This window comes from Tachyglossus aculeatus, chromosome Y4 (genome assembly GCF_015852505.1).
Source record: "Tachyglossus aculeatus isolate mTacAcu1 chromosome Y4, mTacAcu1.pri, whole genome shotgun sequence".
Classification (NCBI taxonomy): Eukaryota; Metazoa; Chordata; class Mammalia; order Monotremata; family Tachyglossidae; genus Tachyglossus; species Tachyglossus aculeatus.
In genome coordinates, this window is record NC_052096.1 from 6,629,291 (window position 1) to 6,649,390 (window position 20,100).

General features: G+C 49.1%; 1 protein-coding gene across 1 annotated transcript in view; it reads right to left on the reverse strand.

The window, feature by feature from the left end:
- The window catches only part of ANP32E (acidic nuclear phosphoprotein 32 family member E), a 39,910-nt gene that overhangs the window by 8,302 nt on the left and 11,508 nt on the right, over nt 1-20,100 (reverse strand). Inside the window, exons 2-5 of the mRNA XM_038768641.1 lie at nt 17,163-17,312; nt 13,675-13,797; nt 9,728-9,893; nt 2,362-2,549 (exon numbers count right to left, since the gene is read on the reverse strand). Of these exons, the coding sequence (XP_038624569.1) occupies nt 2,362-2,549; nt 9,728-9,893; nt 13,675-13,797; nt 17,163-17,312 (627 nt within the window). The remainder of the gene's footprint in view (nt 1-2,361; nt 2,550-9,727; nt 9,894-13,674; nt 13,798-17,162; nt 17,313-20,100) is intronic.

Consider the following 20,100-nt stretch of genomic DNA (forward strand, 5'->3'; position numbering starts at 1 on the left):
TCCCCATTTTACAGATGAGGGATCTGAGGCCCGGAGAAGTGAAGTGACTTACCCAAGGTCACCCAGCTGACAATTGGCGGAGCCGGGATTTGAACCCATGACCTCTGACTCCAAAGCCCGGGCTCTTTCCACTGAGCCACGCTGCTTCTCATTTCTCCCCTCTAGTCGCCAGCTTCCTCGGTTTACCCCGATCTCGTCCCCCTCGCCGCCGACCTCTCGCCCACGTCCCGGCACGCCCTCAAATCCGACCGACGACGACTCCCCCCGGACCCAAAGCCTTCCCCGATCCCTCCGTTTGTTCCTCTTCTCCCGCTCTATTCCGCATCGCCCCACCCCGCTCCCCTTCTTCACCCCCCCACCATGGCTCAGTGGAAAGAGCCGGGGCTTTGGAGTCAGAAGTCATGGGTTCAAATCCCGGCTCCACCACGTGTCAGCTGTGTGACTTTGGGCAAGTCACTTCACTTCTCTGGGCCTCTGTTACCTCATCTGGAAAATGGGGATTGAGACTGTGAGCCCCCCGTGGGACAACCTGATCACCTTGTAACCTCCCCAGCGCTTAGAACAGTGTTTGGCACATAGTAAGCGCTTAATAAATGCTATCATTATTATTTTTATTATATTCATCTTCACGCTGGAAGCAGCGTGGCTCAGTGGAAAGAGCCCGGGCTTTGGAGTCAGAGGGCATGGGTTCAAATCCCGGCTCCGCCACGTGCCAGCTGTGTGACTTTGGGCAAGTCACTTCACTTCTCTGGGCCTCAGTTACCTCATCTGTTAAATGGGGATGAAGACTGTGAGCCCCCCCATGGGACACCCTGATCACCTTGTAACCGCCCCAGCACTTAGAACGGTGCTTGGCACGTAGTAAGCGCTTAATAAATGCTATCATTATTATTATTATTATATTCATCTTCACGCTGGAAGCAGCGTGGCTCAGTGGAAAGAGCCCGGGCTTTGGAGTCAGAGGGCATGGGTTTGAATCCCAACTCTGCCACGTCTGCTGTGTGACTTTGGGCAAGTCGCTTCACTTCTCTGGGCCTCAGTTACCTCATCTGTAAAATGGGGATTGAGACTGTGAGCCCCCCCCATGGGACACCCTGATCACCTTGTAACCTCCCCAGCACTTAGAACGGTGCTTGACACATAGTAAGCGCTTAATAAATGCTATCATTATTATTATTATTATATTCATCTTCACGCTGGAAGCAGCGTGGCTCAGTGGAAAGAGCCCGGGCTTTGGAGTCAGAAGGCATGGGTTCGAATCCCGACTCCGCCACGCCTGCTGTGTGACTTTGGGCAAGTCGCTTCACTTCTCTGAGCCTCAGTGAACTCATCTGTAAAATGGGGATGGAGACTGTGAGCCCCCCGTGGGACAACCTGATCACCTTGTAAACTCCCCAGCGCTTAGAATGGTGCTTTGCACATAGCAAGTGCTTAATAAATGCTATCATTATTATTATTATTATATTCATCTTCACGCTGGAAGCAGCGTGGCTCAGTGGAAAGAGCCCGGGCTTTGGAGTCGGAGGGCATGGGTTTGAATCCCGACTCCGCCACGTCTGCTGTGTGACTTTGGGCAAGTCACTTCACTTCTCTGTGCCTCAGTGACCTCATCTGTTAAATGGGGATGAGGACTGTGAGCCCCCCGTAGGACAACCTGATCACCTTGTAACCTCCCCAGCGCTTAGAACGGTGCTTGGCACATAGTAAGCGCTTAATAAATGCTATCATTATTATTATATTCATCTTCACGCTGGAAGCAGCGTGGCTCAGTGGAAAGAGCCCGGGCTTTGGAGTCAGAAGGCATGGGTTCGAATCCCGACTCCGCCACGCCTGCTGTGTGACTTTGGGCTAGTCGCTCCACTTCTCTGAGCCTCAGTGAACTCATCTGTAAAATGGGGATTAGGACTGTGAGCCCCCCGTGGGACAGCTTGATCACCCTGTATCCCCCCCAGCGCTTAGAACAGTGCTCTGCACATAGTGAGTGCTTAACAAATGCTTAGAGAAGCAGCATGGCTCAGAAGAGCCTGGGCTTTGGAGTCCATCAATCAATCAATCGTATTTATTGAGCGCTTCCTGTGTGCAGAGCACTGGACTAAGCGCTTGGGAAGTCCAAGTTGGCAACACATAGGGGCGGTCCCTACCCAACAGTGGGCTCGCGGGCTAGAAGGGGTGAATTCATTCATTTATTTCTATTCACGCCCGTCTTCCCCCGCTAGACGGTAAGCTCGCGGTGGGCAGAGCTTATTGTTGTACCGCGCTCTCGCCAGCGCTTAGTGCAGTGCTCTGCACACGGGAAGCGCTCAATAAATACGACTGACTGACCGATTTGAGGTGGGATGAGAACGCCACGCTGCGCGTTACCTGAATCTCTTCTTTCATCAGGTAGGAGAGGCCCACTTCCTCCTCTTCGCCTTCCCCGGGGTCCGAACCCGCCTCGTCCTCGTCGTCCTCGTCTTCGTCCTCCTCGTCGTCATCGTCGTCGTCTTCCTCGTAGCCCCCGGGGGGCCCGGCCTCGTCCTCCTCATCCTCCTCGTCGTCCTCGTCCCCGTCTGAAAACCCGATCCCGGCCGGGGGAGAGGAAGGGGAGCGGCGAATGACGTCCTGTTCTCTTATTCATTCATTCAATCGGATTTATTGAGCGCTTACCGTGTGCGGAGCACTGTACTGAGCGCTTGGGAAGTCCAAGTTGGCAACATCTAGAGACGGTCCCTGCCCAACAGCGGGCTCACAGTCTAGGAGGGGGAGACGGAGAACAAAACAAAGGCCCGTCTAGACCGTAAGCTTGTTGCGGGCAGGGAACGCGCCTGTTTAGATTCATTCGATCGCTTAGAACAGTGCTTTGCACATAGTAAGCGCTTAACAAATAAATACGATTGATTGATTGATTGATTAACAAATGCCATTATTATTATTATTATTCATTGAGCGCTTACTGTGTGCAGAGCACTGTACCAAGCGCTTGGGAAGTCCAAGTTGGCAACATCTAGAGACGGTCCCTACCCAACAGTGGGCTCACAGTCTAGAAGATCGTTAGATTTTTAGATCGTTTAGATCAATCAATCAATCGTATTTATTGAGCGCTTACTGTGTGCAGAGCACTGGACTAAGCGCTTGGGGAGTCCAAGTTGGCAACATCTAGAGACAGTCCCTACCCAACAGCGGGCTCACAGTCTAAAAGGGGGAGACGGAGAACAAAACCAAACATACTAAGAAAATAAAATAAATCGAATAGATATGTACAGGTAAAATAAATAGAGTAATAAATCTGTACAAACATATATACATATATACAGGTGCTGTGGGGAAGGGAAGGAGGTAAGATGGGGGGATGGAGAGGGGGACGAGGGGGAGATCGTTCTGGCGGACTCTCCCGAGCGCTCAGTACAGTGCCTGCAGGCGGTGAGCGCTCAGTAAATATCACTGATGGATCGACCGATTCTCTGGCTCTCTCCGGGGTGGCCCCGCCTCTCCCAGCCCTGCAGGTCTGCCCAACCATCACTCTCAATTTGTAATAATAATAATAACGATGGCATTTATTAAGCGCTTACTATGTGCCAAGCACTGTTCTAAGCACTGGGGAGGTTACAAGGTGATCAGGATGTCCCACGGGGGGCTCACAGTCTTCATCCCCATTTGACAGATGAGGTCACTGAGGCCCAGAGAAGTGAAGTGACTCGCCCAAAGTCACCCAGCTGACAGTTGGCGGAGCCAGGATTTGAACTCATGACCACTGACTCCAAAGCCCGGGCTCTTTCCCCTGAGCCACGTTGCTTCTCTTGAGCCTCATTCCCAGGCACTTAGTCCAGTGCTCTGCACACAGGAAGCGCTCAATCAATACGACCGAAGGAATTAATCAACCGATCAGCGTGGCTCAGTGGAAAGCGCCCGGGCTTTGGAGTCAGAGGTCATGGGTTCAAATCCTGGTCAGCTGGGTGACTTTGGGCAAGTCACTTCACTTCTCTGGGCCTCAGTTACCTCATCTGGAAAATGGGGATGAAGACTGCGAGCCCCCTGTGAGACAACCTGGTCACCTTGTAGCCTCCCCAGCGCTTAGAACAGTTCCTCTCCCCCTCCTCCCCGTCTCCATCCCCCCTCCGCCTTACCTCCTTCCCCTCCCCACAGCACCTGTATAAATGGATATATGTTTGTACGGATTTATCACTCTATTTATTGATTTATTTTATTTGTACATGCGCATTCTAATTATTTTATTCTGTTAATACGTTTTGTTTCGTTGTCCGTCTCCCCCTTCTAGCCTGTGAGCCCGCTGTCGGGTAGGGACCGTCTCTAGATGTTGCCAACTTGTCCTTCCCAAGCGCTCAGTCCAGTGCTCTGCACACAGTAAGCGCTCAATAAGTACGACGGAATGAATGAATGAATGAATTTATTCCAGCAAGCGCTGGAAGCGGCGTGGCTCTGTGGAAAGAGCCCGGGCTTTGGAGTCAGAGGTCGTGGGTTCAAATCCCGGCTCCGCCCCTTGTCAGCTGGGTGACCTCGGGCAAGTCACTTCACTTCTCTTTTTAGACTGTGAGCCCGCTGTGGGGTAGGGACCGTCTCTATATGTTGCCAACTTGGACTTCCCAAGCGCTTAGTACAGTGCTCTGCACACAGTAAGCGCTCAATAAATATGATTGATTGATTCTCTAGGCCTCAGTTCCCTTATCTTTCAAATGGGGATGAAGACTGGGAGCCCCCCGTGGGACAACCTGATCACCTTGGAAACTCCCCAGCGCTTTGCGCATAGTAAGCAAATAAATTTAATATTTATTTAAATCACTTTAAAATTTTAAATTATTTAAATATTTACTAAAATTTAAATAACTAATAAATTAAAATTAATAAATGTCATTATTACTATTATTATTAATAATAATAAATACAATTGAATGAAAGACTGTGAGCCCACTGTTGGGTAGGGACCGTCTCTAGATGTTGCCAGCTTGTACTTTCCAAGCGCTTAGTCCAGCGCTCTGCACACAGTAAGCGCTCAATAAATACGATTGATTGATTGATTGATTGATTGATTCTCTAGGCCTCAGTTCCCTTATCTTTCAAATGGGGATGAAGACTGGGAGCCCCCCGTGGGACAACCTGATCACCTTGGAAACTCCCCAGTGCTTTGCACATAGTAAGCGCTTAATAAATGCCATTATTACTATTATTATTATTAATAATAAATACGATTGAATGAAAGACTGTGAGCCCACTGTTGGGTAGGGACCATCTCTAGATGTTGCCAGCTTGTACTTTCCAAGCGCTTAGTCCAGCGCTCTGCACCCAGTAAGCGCTCAATAAATACGACTGATTGATTGATTGATTCTCTAGGCCTCAGTTCCCTTATCTTTCAAATGGGGATGAAGACTGGGAGCCCCCCGTGGGACAACCTGATCACCTTGGGAACTCCCCAGTGCTTTGCACATAGTAAGCAAATAAATAAATAAATTTAATATGTATTTAAATTATTTTAAAATTTTAAACTATTTAAATAATTAATAAAATAAAATTAATAAATGCCATTATTATTTTGTTATTAATAAATACGATTGAATGAAAGACTGTGAGCCCACTGTTGGGTAGGGACCATCTCTCTACGTTGCCAGCTTGTCCTTCCCAAGTGCTTAGTCCAGCGCTCCGCACCCCGTAAGCGCTCAATAAATAAGACTGATATAAGACTGATTGATGGAATGAGCGAATAACTGGTGGGGCCGGGATTGGAACCCACGACCTCTGACTCCCAATAGTAAGCGCTTAATAAATGCCATTATTATTAATAATAAATACGACTGAATGAAAGACTGTGAGCCCACTGTTGGGTAGGGACCGTCTCTCGACACTGCCAGCTTGTCCTTCCCAAGCGCTTAGTCCAGCGCTCAATAAATGCCATTATTATTAATAATAAATATGATTGAATGAAAGACTGTGAGCCCACTGTTGGGTAGGGACCGTCTCTCGACGTTGCCAGCTTGTCCTTCCCAAGCGCTTAGTCCAGCGCTCTGCACCCCGTGAGCGCTCAATAAATACGACTGATTGATGGAATGAGTGAATAAGTGGTGGGGTCAGGATTGGAACCCACGACCTCTGACTCCCAACAGTAAGCGCTTAATAAATGCCACTATTATTAATAATAAATACGATTGAATGAAAGACCGTGAGCCCACTGTTGGGTAGGGACCGTCTCTCGACGTTGCCAGCTTGTCCTTCCCAAGCGCTTAGTCCAGCGCTCTGCACCCAGTAAGCGCTCAATAAATACGACTGATTGATTGATTGATTCTCTAGGCCTCAGTTCCCTTATCTTTCAAATGGGGATGAAGACTGGGAGCCCCCCGTGGGACAACCTGATCACCTTGGGAACTCCCCAGTGCTTTGCACATAGTAAGCAAATAAATAAATAAATTTAATATGTATTTAAATTATTTTAAAATTTTAAACTATTTAAATAATTAATAAAATAAAATTAATAAATGCCATTATTATTTTGTTATTAATAAATACGATTGAATGAAAGACTGTGAGTCCACTGTTGGGTAGGGACCGTCTCTCTACGTTGCCAGCTTGTCCTTCCCAAGCGCTTAGTCCAGCGCTCTGCACCCCGTAAGCGCTCAATAAATAAGACTGATATAAGACTGATTGATGGAATGAGCGAATAACTGGTGGGGCCGGGATTGGAACCCACGACCTCTGACTCCCAATAGTAAGCGCTTAATAAATGCCATTATTATTAATAATAAATACGACTGAATGAAAGACTGTGAGCCCACTGTTGGGTAGGGACCGTCTCTCGACGTTGCCAGCTTGTCCTTCCCAAGCGCTTAGTCCAGCGCTCAATAAATGCCATTATTATTAATAATAAATACGATTGAATGAAAGACCGTGAGCCCACTGTTGGGTAGGGACCGTCTCTCGGCGTTGCCAGCTTGTCCTTCCCAAGCGCTTAGTCCAGCACTCAATAAATGCCATTATTATTAATTAATAATAAATACGATTGAATGAAAGACCGTGAGCCCACTGTTGGGTAGGGACCGTCTCTCCACGTTGCCAGCTTGTCCTTCCCAAGCGCTTAGTCCAGCGCCCTGCATCCCGTGAGCGCTCAATAAATACGACTGATTGATGGAATGAGTGAATAAGTGGTGGGGCCGGGATTGGAACCCACGACCTCTGACTCCCAATAGTTAGCGCTTAATAAATGCCACTATTATTAATAATAAATACGATTGAATGAAGGACTGTGAGCCCACTGTTGGGTAGGGACCGTCTCTCGACGTTGCCAGCTTGTCCTTCCCAAGCGCTTAGTCCAGCGCTCAATAAATGCCATTATTATTAATTAATAATAAATACGATTGAATGAAAGACTGTGAGCCCACTGTTGGGTAGGGACCGTCTCTCGACGTTGCCAGCTTGTCCTTCCCAAGCGCTTAGCCCAGCGCTCTGCACCCAGTGAGCGCTCAATAAATACGACTGATTGATGGAATGAGTGAATAAGTGGTGGGGCCGGGATTGGAACCCATGACCTCTGACTTCCAATAGTAAGCGCTTAATAAATGCCACTATTATTAATAATAAATACGACTGAATGAAAGACTGTGAGCCCACTGTTGGGTAGGGACCGTCTCTCGACGTTGCCAGCTTGTCCTTCCCAAGCGCTCAGTCCAGCGTTCAATAAATGCCATTATTATTAATTAATAATAAATGATTGAATGAAAGACTGATCCCACTGTTGGGTAGGGACCGACTCTCCACGTTGCCAGCTTGTCCTTCCCAAGCGCTTAGTCCAGCGCTCAATAAATGCCATTATTATTAATAATAAATACGATTGAATGAAAGACTGTGAGCCCACTGTTGGGTGGCGACCGTCTCTCAACGTTGCCAGCTTGTCCTTCCCAAGCGCTTCGCCCAGCGCTCTGCACCCCGTAAGCGCTCAATAAATAAGACTGATATAAGACTGATTGATGGAATGAGTGAATAAGTGGTGGGGCCGGGATTGGAACCCACAACCTCTGACTCTCAATAGTAAGCGCTTAATAAATGCCACTATTATTAATAATAAATACGATTGAATGAAGGACTGTGAGCCCACTGTTGGGTAGGGACCGTCTCTCGACGTTGCCAGCTTGTCCTTCCCAAGCGCTTCGCCCAGCGCCCTGCACCCCGTGAGCGCTCAATAAATACGACTGATTGATGGAATGAGTGAATAAGTGGTGGGGCCGGGATTGGAACCCACGACCTCTGACTCCCAATAGTAAGCGCTTAATAAATGCCATTATTATTAATAATAAATACGACTGAATGAAAGACCGTGAGCCCACTGTTGGGTAGGGACTGTCTCTCCACGTTGCCAGCTTGTCCTTCCCAAGCGCTTAGTCCAGCGCTCTGCACCCAGTAAGCGCTCAATAAATACGACTGATTGATTGATTGATTCTCTAGGCCTCAGTTCCCTTATCTTTCAAATGGGGATGAAGACTGGGAGCCCCCCGTGGGACAACCTGATCACCTTGGGAAACTCCCCAGCGCTTTGCACATAGTAAGCAAATAAATAAATAAATTTAATATTTATTTAAATTATTTTAAAATTTTAAATTATTTCAATATTTGTCAAAATTTAAATAATTAATAAATTAAAATTAATAAATGCCATTATTATTATTAATAATAAATACGATTGAATGAAAGACTGTGAGCCCACTGTTGGGTAGGGACCGTCTCTCCACGTTGCCAGCTTGTCCTTCCCAAGTGCTCCGCCCAGCGCCCTGCACCCCGTGAGCGCTCAATAAATACGACTGATTGATGGAATGAGGGAATAAGTGGTGGGGCCGGGATTGGAACCCACGACCTGTGACTCCCAATAGTAAGCGCTTAATAAATGCCATTATTATTAATAATAAATACGATTGAATGAAAGACCACTGTTGGGTAGGGACAGTGGGTAGGGACTGTTGGGTAGGGACCGTCTCTCGACGTTGCCAGCTTGTCCTTCCCAAGCGCTAAGTCCAGCGCTCAATAAATGCCATTATTATTAATAATAAATACGATTGAATGAAAGACCGTGAGCCCACTGTTGGGTAGGGACCTTCTCTCGACGTTGCCAGCTTGTCCTTCCCAAGCGCTTAGTCCAGCGCTCAATAAATGCCATTATTATTAATAATAAATACGACTGAATGAAAGACTGTGAGCCCACTGTTGGGTAGGGACCGTCTCTCGACGTTGCCAGCTTGTCCTTCCCAAGTGCTTAGTCCAGCGCTCAATAAATGCCATTATTATTAATAATAAATACGATTGAATGAAAGACCGTGAGCCCACTGTTGGGTAGGGACCGTCTCTTGACGTTGCCAGCTTGTCCTTCCCAAGCGCTTAGCCCAGTGCCCTGCATCCCGTGAGTGCTCAATAAATACGACTGATTGATGGAATGAGTGAATAAGTGGTGGGGCCGGGATTGGAACCCACGACCTCTGACTCTCAATAGTAAGCGCTTAATAAATGCCATTATTATTAATAATAAATACAATTGAATGAAAGACCGTGAGCCCACTGTTGGGTAGGGACCGTCTTTCGACGTTGCCAGCTCGTCCTTCCCGAGCGCTCCGCCCAGCGCCCTGCACCCCGTGAGCGCTCAATAAATACGACTGATTGATGGAATGAGGGAATAAGTGGTGGGGCCGGGATTGGAACCCACGACCTGTGACTCCCAAGGCCGGCCTAGGCGCCGGGGCTGGCGCGGAGGCGGGGGAGTTACCGTCGTCGTCGTCCTCTTCGGAGTCGGGCGCCTCGTTGTCCTCCTGGTCGAAGCCGTCGAGGTACGTGATCTGTTGCAGCAGGTCGAAGACGCTCTCCCGGTAATCCTCCAGGTTCGTGATCTCGCAGTTGAACAAGTCCAGGCTCTTCAGGCTTTTCAGATTTTGCTGCCGGGTCCCGGGGGCGGGGGGGGCGGCCGTCAGCGTCCCGCCCGGCCCCCCCCCCGCCACCGCCCCACGACCCTCCCCGGGGATCCCCCCCATTTTCCAGATGAGGTCACTGAGGCCCAGAGAAGTGAAGTGACTCTCCCAAAGTCACCCGGCTGACAATTGGCGGAGCCGGGATTTGAACCCATGACCCCGGACTCCCAAGCCCGTGTGCTTTCCACTGAGCCACGCTGTTGTATCTACCCTAGCGCTTGGCACAGAGTGTATTTGTATATCATCACTCGTATTTATTGAGCGCTTACTATGTGCGGAGCACTGTACTAAGCGCTTGGGAAGTACAAATTGGCAACATATACAGACAGTCCCTACCCAACAGTGGGCTCACAGTCTAAAAGATGTTTGTACATATTTATTACTCTATTTATTTTACTTGTACATATCTATTCTATTTATTTTATTTTGTTAGTATGTTTGGTTTTGTTCTCTGTCTCCCCCTTTTATATACATATATGATGGCATTTATTAAGCGCTTACTATGTGCAAAGCAATGTTCTAAGCGCTGGGGACAATGCAAGGTAATCAGGTTGTCCCACATGGGGCTCACAGTCTTAATACCCATTTTACAGATGAGGTAACTGAGGAACAGAGAAGTGAAGTGACTTTCCCAAAGTCACCCGGCTGACAATTGGCAGAGCCGGGATTTGAACCCATGACCCCTGACTCCCAAGCCCGTGCGCTTTCCACTGAGCCACGCTGTTGTATCTACCCTAGCGCTTGGCACAGAGTATATTTGTATGTACATATTTATTACTCTATTTATTTATTTTACTTGTACATATCTATTCTATTTATTTTATTTTGTTACTCTGTTTGGTTTTGTTCTCTGTCTCCCCCTTCTAGACTGTGAGCCCACTGGTGGGTAGGGACCGTCTCTATATGTTGCCAACTTGTACTTCCCCAGCGCTTAGTACAGTGCTCTGCACACAGTAAGCGCTCAATAAATACGATTGATGATGATGATCCCCCCATTTTCCTGATGAGGTCACTGAGGCCCAGAGAAGTGAAGTGACTTTCCCAAAGTCACCCAGCTGACAATTGGCGGAGCCGGGATTTGAACCCATGACCCCTGACTCCAAAGCCCGTGTGCTTTCCACTGAGCCACGCTGTTGTATCTACCCTAGCGCTTGGCACATAGTATACTTGTATGTACATATTTATTACTCTATTTATTTATTTATTTTACTTGTCCATATCTATTCTATTTATTTCATTTTGTTAGTATGTTTTGTTCTGTTGTCTGTCTCCCCCTTTCTAGCCTGTGAGCCCGCTGTCGGGTAGGGACCGTCTCTAGATGTTGCCAACTTGGACTTCCCAAGCGCTTAGTCCAGTGCTCTGCACACAGTGAGCGCTCAATAAATACGATTGATGATGATGATCCCCCCACCCCGGGGAAGACCCGGCTTCCCCGGCGCTTTCCGGACGATTCCACCTGTTGTGACGCTGACCCCTGTCACCCCGTTTTGTTTGGTTCATTAATTAATGATGGCATTTATTGAGCGCTTACTATGTGCAGAGCCCATCCACCGCGCTAGCTCTCTTCCTCCCTTCAAGGCCCTACTGAGAGCTCACCTCCTCCAGGAGGCCTTCCCACAGTCAGCCCCTTCCTCCATCCCCCCCCCATCTTAATGGGGATTAATAATAATAATAATAATAATAATAATAATAATGACGGCATTTATTAAGCGCTTACTATGTGCAAAGCACTGTTCTAAGCGCCGGAATTAAGACTGTGAGCCCCACATGGGACGGCCTGATCACCTTGTAACCTTCCCAGCGCTTAGAACAGTGCTTTGCACATAGTAAGCGCTTAATAAACGCCATCATTATTATTATTATTATTACCTCCTTCCCTTCCCCACAGCACCTGTCTATATGTATATATGTTTGTACATATTTATTACTCTATTTATTTATTTTACTTGTACCTATCTAGTCTATTTATTTTATTTTGTTAGTATGTTTGGTTTTGTTCTCTGTCTCCCCCTTTTAGACTGTGAACCCACTGTTGGGTAGGGACCGTCTCTAGATGTTGCCAACTTGGACTTCCCAAGCGCTTAGTCCAGTGCTCTGCACACAGTAAGTGCTCAATAAATACAATTGATTGATTGATTGATCCCCATTTGACAGATGAGGGAACTGAGGCCCAGAGAAGTGAAGTGACTTGCCCAAAGTCACCCGGCTGACAAGTGGCAGAGCCGGGATTTGAACCCATGACCTCTGACTCCAAAGCCCGGGCCCTTTCCAGTGAGCCACGCTGCTTCTCTTGTTGTCCGTCTCCCCCTTCTAGACTGTGAGCCCATTGCTGGGGAGGGAGCGTCTCTGTATGTTGCCAACTTGTACTTCCCAAGCGCTTAGTCCAGTGCTCTGCACACAGTAAGCGCTCAATAAATACGACTGAATGATGTATATATAGCTATAATTCTATTCAACTATTCTGATGGTATTGACGCTTGTTTGGTTTCGTTGCCTGTCTCCCCCTTCTAGCCTGTGAGCCCGCTGTTGGGTAGGGCCCGTCTCTATACGTTGCCGACTTGGACTTCCCAAGCGCTTAGTCCAGTGCTCTGCACACAGTAAGCGCTCAATAAATACGACTGAATGATGTGTATATAGCTATAATTCTATTTACCTATTCTGATGGCATTGACGCTTGTTTGGTTTCGTTGCCTGTCTCCCCCTCCTAGACTGTGAGCCCACTGTTGGGGAGGGGGACCGTCTCTATACATTGCCGACTTGTAAAGTGCTTAGTACAGTGCTCTGCACACAGTAAGTGCTCAATAAATACGACTGACTGGTGTGTATATATCTATAATTCAATTTAACTATTCTGATGGTATTGACGCTCGTTTGGTTTCGTTGCCTGTCTCCCCCTTCTAGACTGTGAACCTGCTGTTGGGAAGGGCCCGTCTCTAGATGTTGCCAACTTGTACTTCCCAAGCGCTCAGTACAGTGCTCTGCACACAGTAAGCGCTCAATAAATACAACTGAATGATGTATATATATATATATATCTATAATTGTATTTAACTATTCTGATGGTATTGACGCTTGTTTGGTTTCGTTGCCTGTCTCCCCCTTCTAGACTGTGAGCCCGCTGTTGGGAAGGGCCCGTCTCTGTACGTTGCCGACTTGGACTTCCCAAGCGCTTAGTCCAGTGCTCTGCACACAGTAAGCGCTCAATAAGTACAACTGAATGATGTATATATATATATATATATCTATAATTCTATTTAACTATTCTGATGGTATTGACGCTTGTTTGGTTTCGTTGCCTGTCTCCCCCTTCTAGACTGTGAGCCCGCTGTTGGGGAGGGACCGTCTCTATACGTTGCCGACTTGGACTTCCTGAGCGCTTAGTCCAGTGCTCTGCACACAGTAGGCGCTCAATAAATACGACTGAATGAATGAAGTTGCCCATCTCCCCCTTCTAGACTGTGAGCCCGCTGTTGGGAAGGGCCCGTCTCTATACGTTGCCGACTTGTACTTCCCGAGCGCTTAGTCCAGTGCTCTGCACACAGTAAGCGCTCAATAAATACGACTGAATGAATGAAGTTGCCCATCTCCCCCTTCTAGACCGTGAGCCCGCTGTTGGAGAGGGCCCGTCTCCGTACGTTGCCGACTTGTACGTCCCGAGCGCTTAGTCCAGTGCTCTGCACACAGTAAGCGCTCAGTAAATAGGACTGAGTGACTGCCTCCTCGGGGGGAGGGAGGGTCCCCGGCTCACCAGGGCTTCCACGGTGCTGAGGTCCTTGATCTTGTTCCCGCTCAGGTTGAGGTACGTCAGGTTGGGACACTTCTCCGCCAGGACTTCCAGCCCCCCGGAAATGATGTTGTCGCTGAGCTCCAGCTGCTCCGCACATCGCGGGTCCGGGGGGGGGGGGGGGGGGGAGACACAAACACACAAACACACAAACAACACAACCATCGGGACCCACCAAAACACCGTGAGCCACCCCCACCCCCACCAGGGCCCACGAGACTCTTGAGGAACTCCTCTTTCTTCCCCGGATCGAGGGTCTCCGTGGGTAGGATTTCTTTCCCGGATCGAGGATCTCCGCAGACCGATCCGATTTACGGAGCGCTTCCCGGGTGCGGGGCCCTGTGCTGAGCGCTTGGGAGAGGACGGCTGACCGGCAGACGGACACCATTCCCTGCCCCCGTGAGCCGCCGGTCTATCACCGACTTTGCCAGAGAAGCAGCGGGGCTCAGTGGGAAGAGCCCGGGCTTTGGAGTCAGAGGCTGTGGGTTCAAATCCCGGCTCCGCCAACTGTCAGCTGGGTGACTTTGGGCGAGTCACTTCACTTCTCTGGGCCTCAGTGACCTCATCTGGAAAATGGGGATGAAGACTGGGAGCCCCCCGTGGGACAACCTGATCACCCTGTAACCACCAAGTGCTTAGAACAGTGCTTGGCACACAGTAAGCGCTTAATAAATGCCATTATAAAGTCACTTCACTTCTCTGGGCCTCAGTGACCTCATCTGGAAAACGGGGATGAAGACCGGGAGCCCCCCCGTGGGACAACCTGATCACCTTGTAACCACCAAGTGCTTAGAACAGTGCTTGGCACATAGTAAGGGCTTAATAAATGCCATTATAAAGTCACTTCACTTCTCCTGGCCTCAGTTCCCTCATCTGGGAAACGGGGATGAAGACTGTGAACCTCCCCATGGGACAACCTGATCATCTTGTAACCACCAAGTGCTTAGAACAATGCTTTTAGACTGTGAGCCCACTGTTGGGTAGGGACTGTCTCTATATGTTGCCAACTTGTACTTCCCAAGTGCTTAGTACAGTGCTTTGCACACAGTAAGCGCTCAATAAATACGACTGATTGATTTGCACATAGTAAGCGCTCAATAAATACGATTGATTGATTGATTGATTGATTTGCACACAGTAAGCACTTAATAAATGCCATTATAAAGTCACTTCACTTCTCTGGGCCTCAGTTCCCTCACCTGGAAAACGGGGATGAAGACTGTGAGCCCCCCGTGGGACAACCTGATCACCTTGTAACCACCAAGGGCTTAGAACAGTGCTTTGCACACAGTAAGCGCTTAATAAATGCCATTATAAAGTCACTTCACTTCTCTGGGCCTCAGTTCCCTCATCTGGAAAACGGGGATGAAGACTGTGAGCCCCCCGTGGGACAACCTGATCACCTTGTAACCTCCCCAGCGCTTAGAACAGTGCTTTGCACACAGTAAGCGCTTAATAAATGCCATTATAAAGTCACTTCACTTCTCTGGGCCTCAGTGACCTCATCTGGAAAATGGGGATGAAGACTGGGAGCCCCCCGTGGGACAACCTGATCACCTTGGAACCACCAAGTGCTTAGAACAGTGCTTTACATGTAGTAAGCGCTTAGTAAATGCCATTATAAAGTCACTTCACTTCTCTGGGCCTCAGTGACTTCTCTGGGCCTCAGTTCCCTCATCTGGAAAACGGGGATGAAGACTGTGAGCCCCCCGTGGGACAACCTGATCACCTTGTAACCACCAAGGGCTTAGAACAGTGCTTTGCACACAGTAAGCGCTTAATAAATGCCATTATAAAGTCACTTCACTTCTCTGGGCCTCAGTGACTTCTCTGGGCCTCAGTTCCCTCATCTGGAAAACGGGGATGAAGACTGTGAGCCCCTGTGGGCCAACCTGATCACCTTGTAACATCCCCCATTGCTTAGAACAGTGCTTTGCACGTAGTAAGCGCTTAAGAAATGCCATTATAAAGTCACTTCTCTGTGCCTCAGTTCCCTCATCTGGAAAACAGGGATGAAGACTGTGAGCCCCATGTGGAACAACCTGATCACCTTGTAACCACCAAGGGCTTAGAACAGTGCTTTGCACATAGTAAGCGCTTAATAAATGCCATTATAAAGTCACTTCTCTGGGCCTCAGTTCCCTCATCTAGAAAACGGGGATGAAGACCGGGAGCCCCCCGTGGGACAACCTGATCACCCTGTAACCACCAAGTGCTTAGAACAGTGCTTTGCACATCGTAAGCGCTTAATAAATGCCATTATAAAGTCACTTCACTTCTCCGGGCCTCAGTTCCCTCATCTGGAAAACGGGGATGAAGACTGGGAGCCCCCCGTGGGACAACCTCATCACCTTGTAACCACCAAGTGCTTAGAACAGTGCTTTGCACATCGTAAGCGCTTAATAAATGCCATTATAAAGTCACTTCACTTCTCTGGGCCTCAGTTCCCTCATCTGGAAAACGGGGATGAAGACCGGGAGCCCCCCGTGGGACCACCTGGTCACCTTGTAACCACCAAGGGCTTAGAACAGTGCTTTGCACATTGTAAGCGCTTAATAAATGCCATTATAAAGTCACTTCTCCGGGCCTCAGTTCCCTCATCTGGAAAACGGGGATGAAGACTGTGAGCCCCCCGTGGGACAACCTGATCACCTTGTAACCACCAAGTGCTTAGAACAGTGCTTTGCACATCGTAAGCGCTTAATAAATGCCATTATAAAGTCACTTCTCTGGGCCTCAGTTCCCTCATCTGGAAAACGGGGATGAAGACGGGGAGCCCCATGTGGGACAACCTGATAACCTTGTAACCACCAAGGGCTTAGAACAGTGCTTTGCACGTAGTAAGCGCTTAATAAATGCCATTATAAAGTCACTTCTCCGGGCCTCAGTTCCCTCATCTGGAAAACGGGGATGAAGACCGGGAGCCCCCCGTGGAACAACCTGATCACCTTGTAACCTCCCCAGCGCTTAGAACAGTGCTTTGCACATAGTAAGCACTTAAGAAATGCCATCATAAAGTCACTTCACTTATCTGGGCCTCAGTTCCCTCATCCTGTATATATGTATATATGTCTGTACATATTTATTACTCTATTTATTCATTTGTCCATATCTATTCTATTGATTTTATTTTGTTAGTATGTTTGGTTTTGTTCTCTGTCTCCCCCTCTTCGACTGTGAGCCCACTGCTGGGTAGGGACCGTCTCTAGATGTTGTCAGTTTGTCCTTCCCAAGCGCTTAGTCCAGTGCTCTGCACATAGTAAGCGCTCAATAAATACGATTGATTGATTGATTGATCTGGAAAATGGGGATGAAGACTGGGAGCCTCCCGCTTAGAACAGTGCTCTGCACATAGTAAGCGCTCAACAACTACCATCGTTATTATTATTCTTATTATGTCGAGGGTCCGGCCGCCCCCCGAACCCCGAGCCCCGGGGCGGCGCGGGCCTGACCTTGCGCAGTTTGCTGAGGCTGGGGAGCCGGGCCAGTGAGGTGAGCTCCACGTTGGCCAGGCTGAGGAACTCCAGCTCCTTGAAGGTGTCGCTCAGCCCCTCGATCTCCCCGTTGACGGAGTGGCAGTTGTCCAGGACCAGCTCCGTCACCTGCGGCCGGGCACGCGCGGGCACGCGGATCGGACCGGCCCGGACCCCGCCGCCCACCCGAGGGCTCCGGGGGACGGGCACAGGGGCGGCCGGTACAGCCCCCCACCCTCAGCCCTCCGCCTCCCTGCCGAGGACGCGGGGAGCAGGGCGGGCGGAAGCCCCTCGCGGACCCACCCCTTCCCACCTGTGAGCCCCTTCAGCATCATCATCATCATCATCAATCGTATTGATTGAGCGCTCACTGTGTGCGGAGCACTGGGCTAAGCGCTTGGGAAGTACAAGTTGGCAACATCTGGAGACGGTCCCCACCCAGCAGCGGGCTCACAGTCTAAAAGGGGGAGACGGAGAACAAAACCAAACATGCTAACAAAATAAAATAAATAGGATAGCTATGTACAAGCAAAATAAATAAATAAATAAATAAATAGAGTAATAAATCTGTACAAACATATATACATATATACAGGTGCTGTGGGGAAGGAGTAAGATGGGGGGGCTGGAAGCCCCTCGTCCCCCTCTCCATCCCCCCCATCTTACCTCCTTCCCTTCCCCACAGCACCTGGATAGATGTTTGTACGTATTTATTACTCTATCTATTTTACTTGTACGTATCTATTCTATTTATTTTATTTTGTTAGCGTGTTTGGTTTGGTCTCCCCCTTTTAGACTGTGAGCCCGCTGTTGGGTAGGGACTGTCTCTAGATGTTGCCAATCTGTACTTCCCAAGCGCTTAGTCCAGTGCTCTGCACACAGTAAGCGCTCAATAAATATGATTGATGATGATGAGGAGGACTTTGGGAGAAGGGCGAGTGGAAGCCCCTCACAGGCCCACCCTCAGCCCTCCGCCTCGACCTCCTTGCCAAGGACTTTGGGAGAGGGGCGAGTGGAAGCCCCTCGCGGACCCTTCCCAAGTGCTTAGTCCGGTGCTCAATAAATACGATTGAATGAATGAATGAATGAACTTGTACTTCCCAAGCGCTTAGTCCAGTGCTCTGCACACAGCAAGCGCTCAATACGATTGAATGCATGAACTAGTACTTCCCAAGCACTTAGTCCAGTGCTCTGCGCAGAGTAAGCATTCACTTGTACTTCCCAAGCGCTTAGTACAGTGCTCTGCACACAGTAAGCGCTCAATAAATACGAATGATGATGATGATGACAATAAATATGACTGAATGAATGAATGACCTTGCACTTCCCAAGTGCTTAGTCCGGTGCTCTGCACACAGCAAGCGCTCAATAAGATTGAATGAATGAACTAGTACTTCCCAAGCGCTTAGTCCAGTGCTCTGCACACGGTAAGCGCTCAATAAATATGACTGAATGAATGAATGAACTTGTACTTCCCAAGCGCTTAGTACGGTGTTCTGCACACAGCAAGCGCTCAATATACGATTGAATGAATGAACTTGTACTTCCCAAGCGCTTAGTCCGGTGCTCTGCACACAGCAAGCGCTCAATACGATTGATTGAATGAACTTGCACTTCCCAAGCGCTTAGTCCAGTGCTCTGCACACGGTGAGAGCTCAATAAATATGACTGACTGAATGAATGAACTTGTACTTCCCAAGCGCTTAGTACGGTGCTCTGCACACAGCAAGCGCTCAATACGATTGAATGAATGAACTTGTACTTCCCAAGCACTTAGTCCAGTGCTCTGCACACGGTAAGAGCTCAATAAATATGACTGAATGAATGAATGAACTTGTACTTCCCAAGCGCTTAGTACGGTGCTCTGCACACAGCAAGCGCTCAATACGATTGAATGAATGAACTTGTACTTCCCAAGCGCTTAGTACGGTGCTCTGCACACAGCAAGAGCTCAATACGACTGAATGAATGAACTTGTACTTCCCAAGCGCTTAGTCCAGTGCTCTGCACACGGTAAGAGCTCAATAAATATGACTGAATGAATGAATGAACTTGTACTTCCCAAGCGCTTAGTACGGTGCTCTGCACACAGCAAGCGCTCATTATACGATTGATTGAATGAACTTGCACTTCCCAAGCGCTTAGTCCGGTGCTCAGCACACAGTCAGCGTTCAATGAATATGACTGAATGGGTGAATGAACTTGTACTTCCCAAGCGCTTAGTAGTGTTCTGCACACAGTAAGTGCTCAATAAATACGACTGACTGGCTGAATGAATGAAGATAAAGTTGCTGAGGGGACGGGGAGGAGGGGGAGAGGAAGGAGGGGGCTCAGTCTGGGAAGGCCTCCTGGAGGAGGCGAAATTGACTGGTGACGTCATCGCCAGAGCCTCTAAGCCCCGCCCAGCAGTTACGTCAGCCCAAAGAGCCTCTTGGCCCCGCCCACAAGCAACGTCATAGCCGGAGCATCTTAACCCCGCCCACCAGTGACGCCATCCCAAAGAACCCATCCGCCCACTTAAAGCGGCCAGCACCGCTTAGCCCCGCCCACCAACGACGTCATCACCGAACCATCTTAGCCACTCCCACTTAGAGCCGCTTAGCCCCGCCCACCAATGACGCCATCGTCGAAGCATCTTAGCCCCGCCCACCAGTGACGTCACCACAAAATTGTCTCATGGCCCCTCCCACTTAGAGCCGCCAGCGGGAGTCAGCCCCGCCACAGTAACGTCATCCCAAAAGAGCCCCGTGGCCCCGCCCACTTAGAAACGCCGGGGCCTTTTAGCCCCGCCCAGCAGCGACATCAAGGCCGAAGCCTCTTAGCCCCGCCCAGCAGTGACGTCACCCCAAAGAGCCTCTTGGCCCCGCCCACCCAGAAACTCCAAACTCTCTTAGCCCCGCCCACCAGCGACGCCATC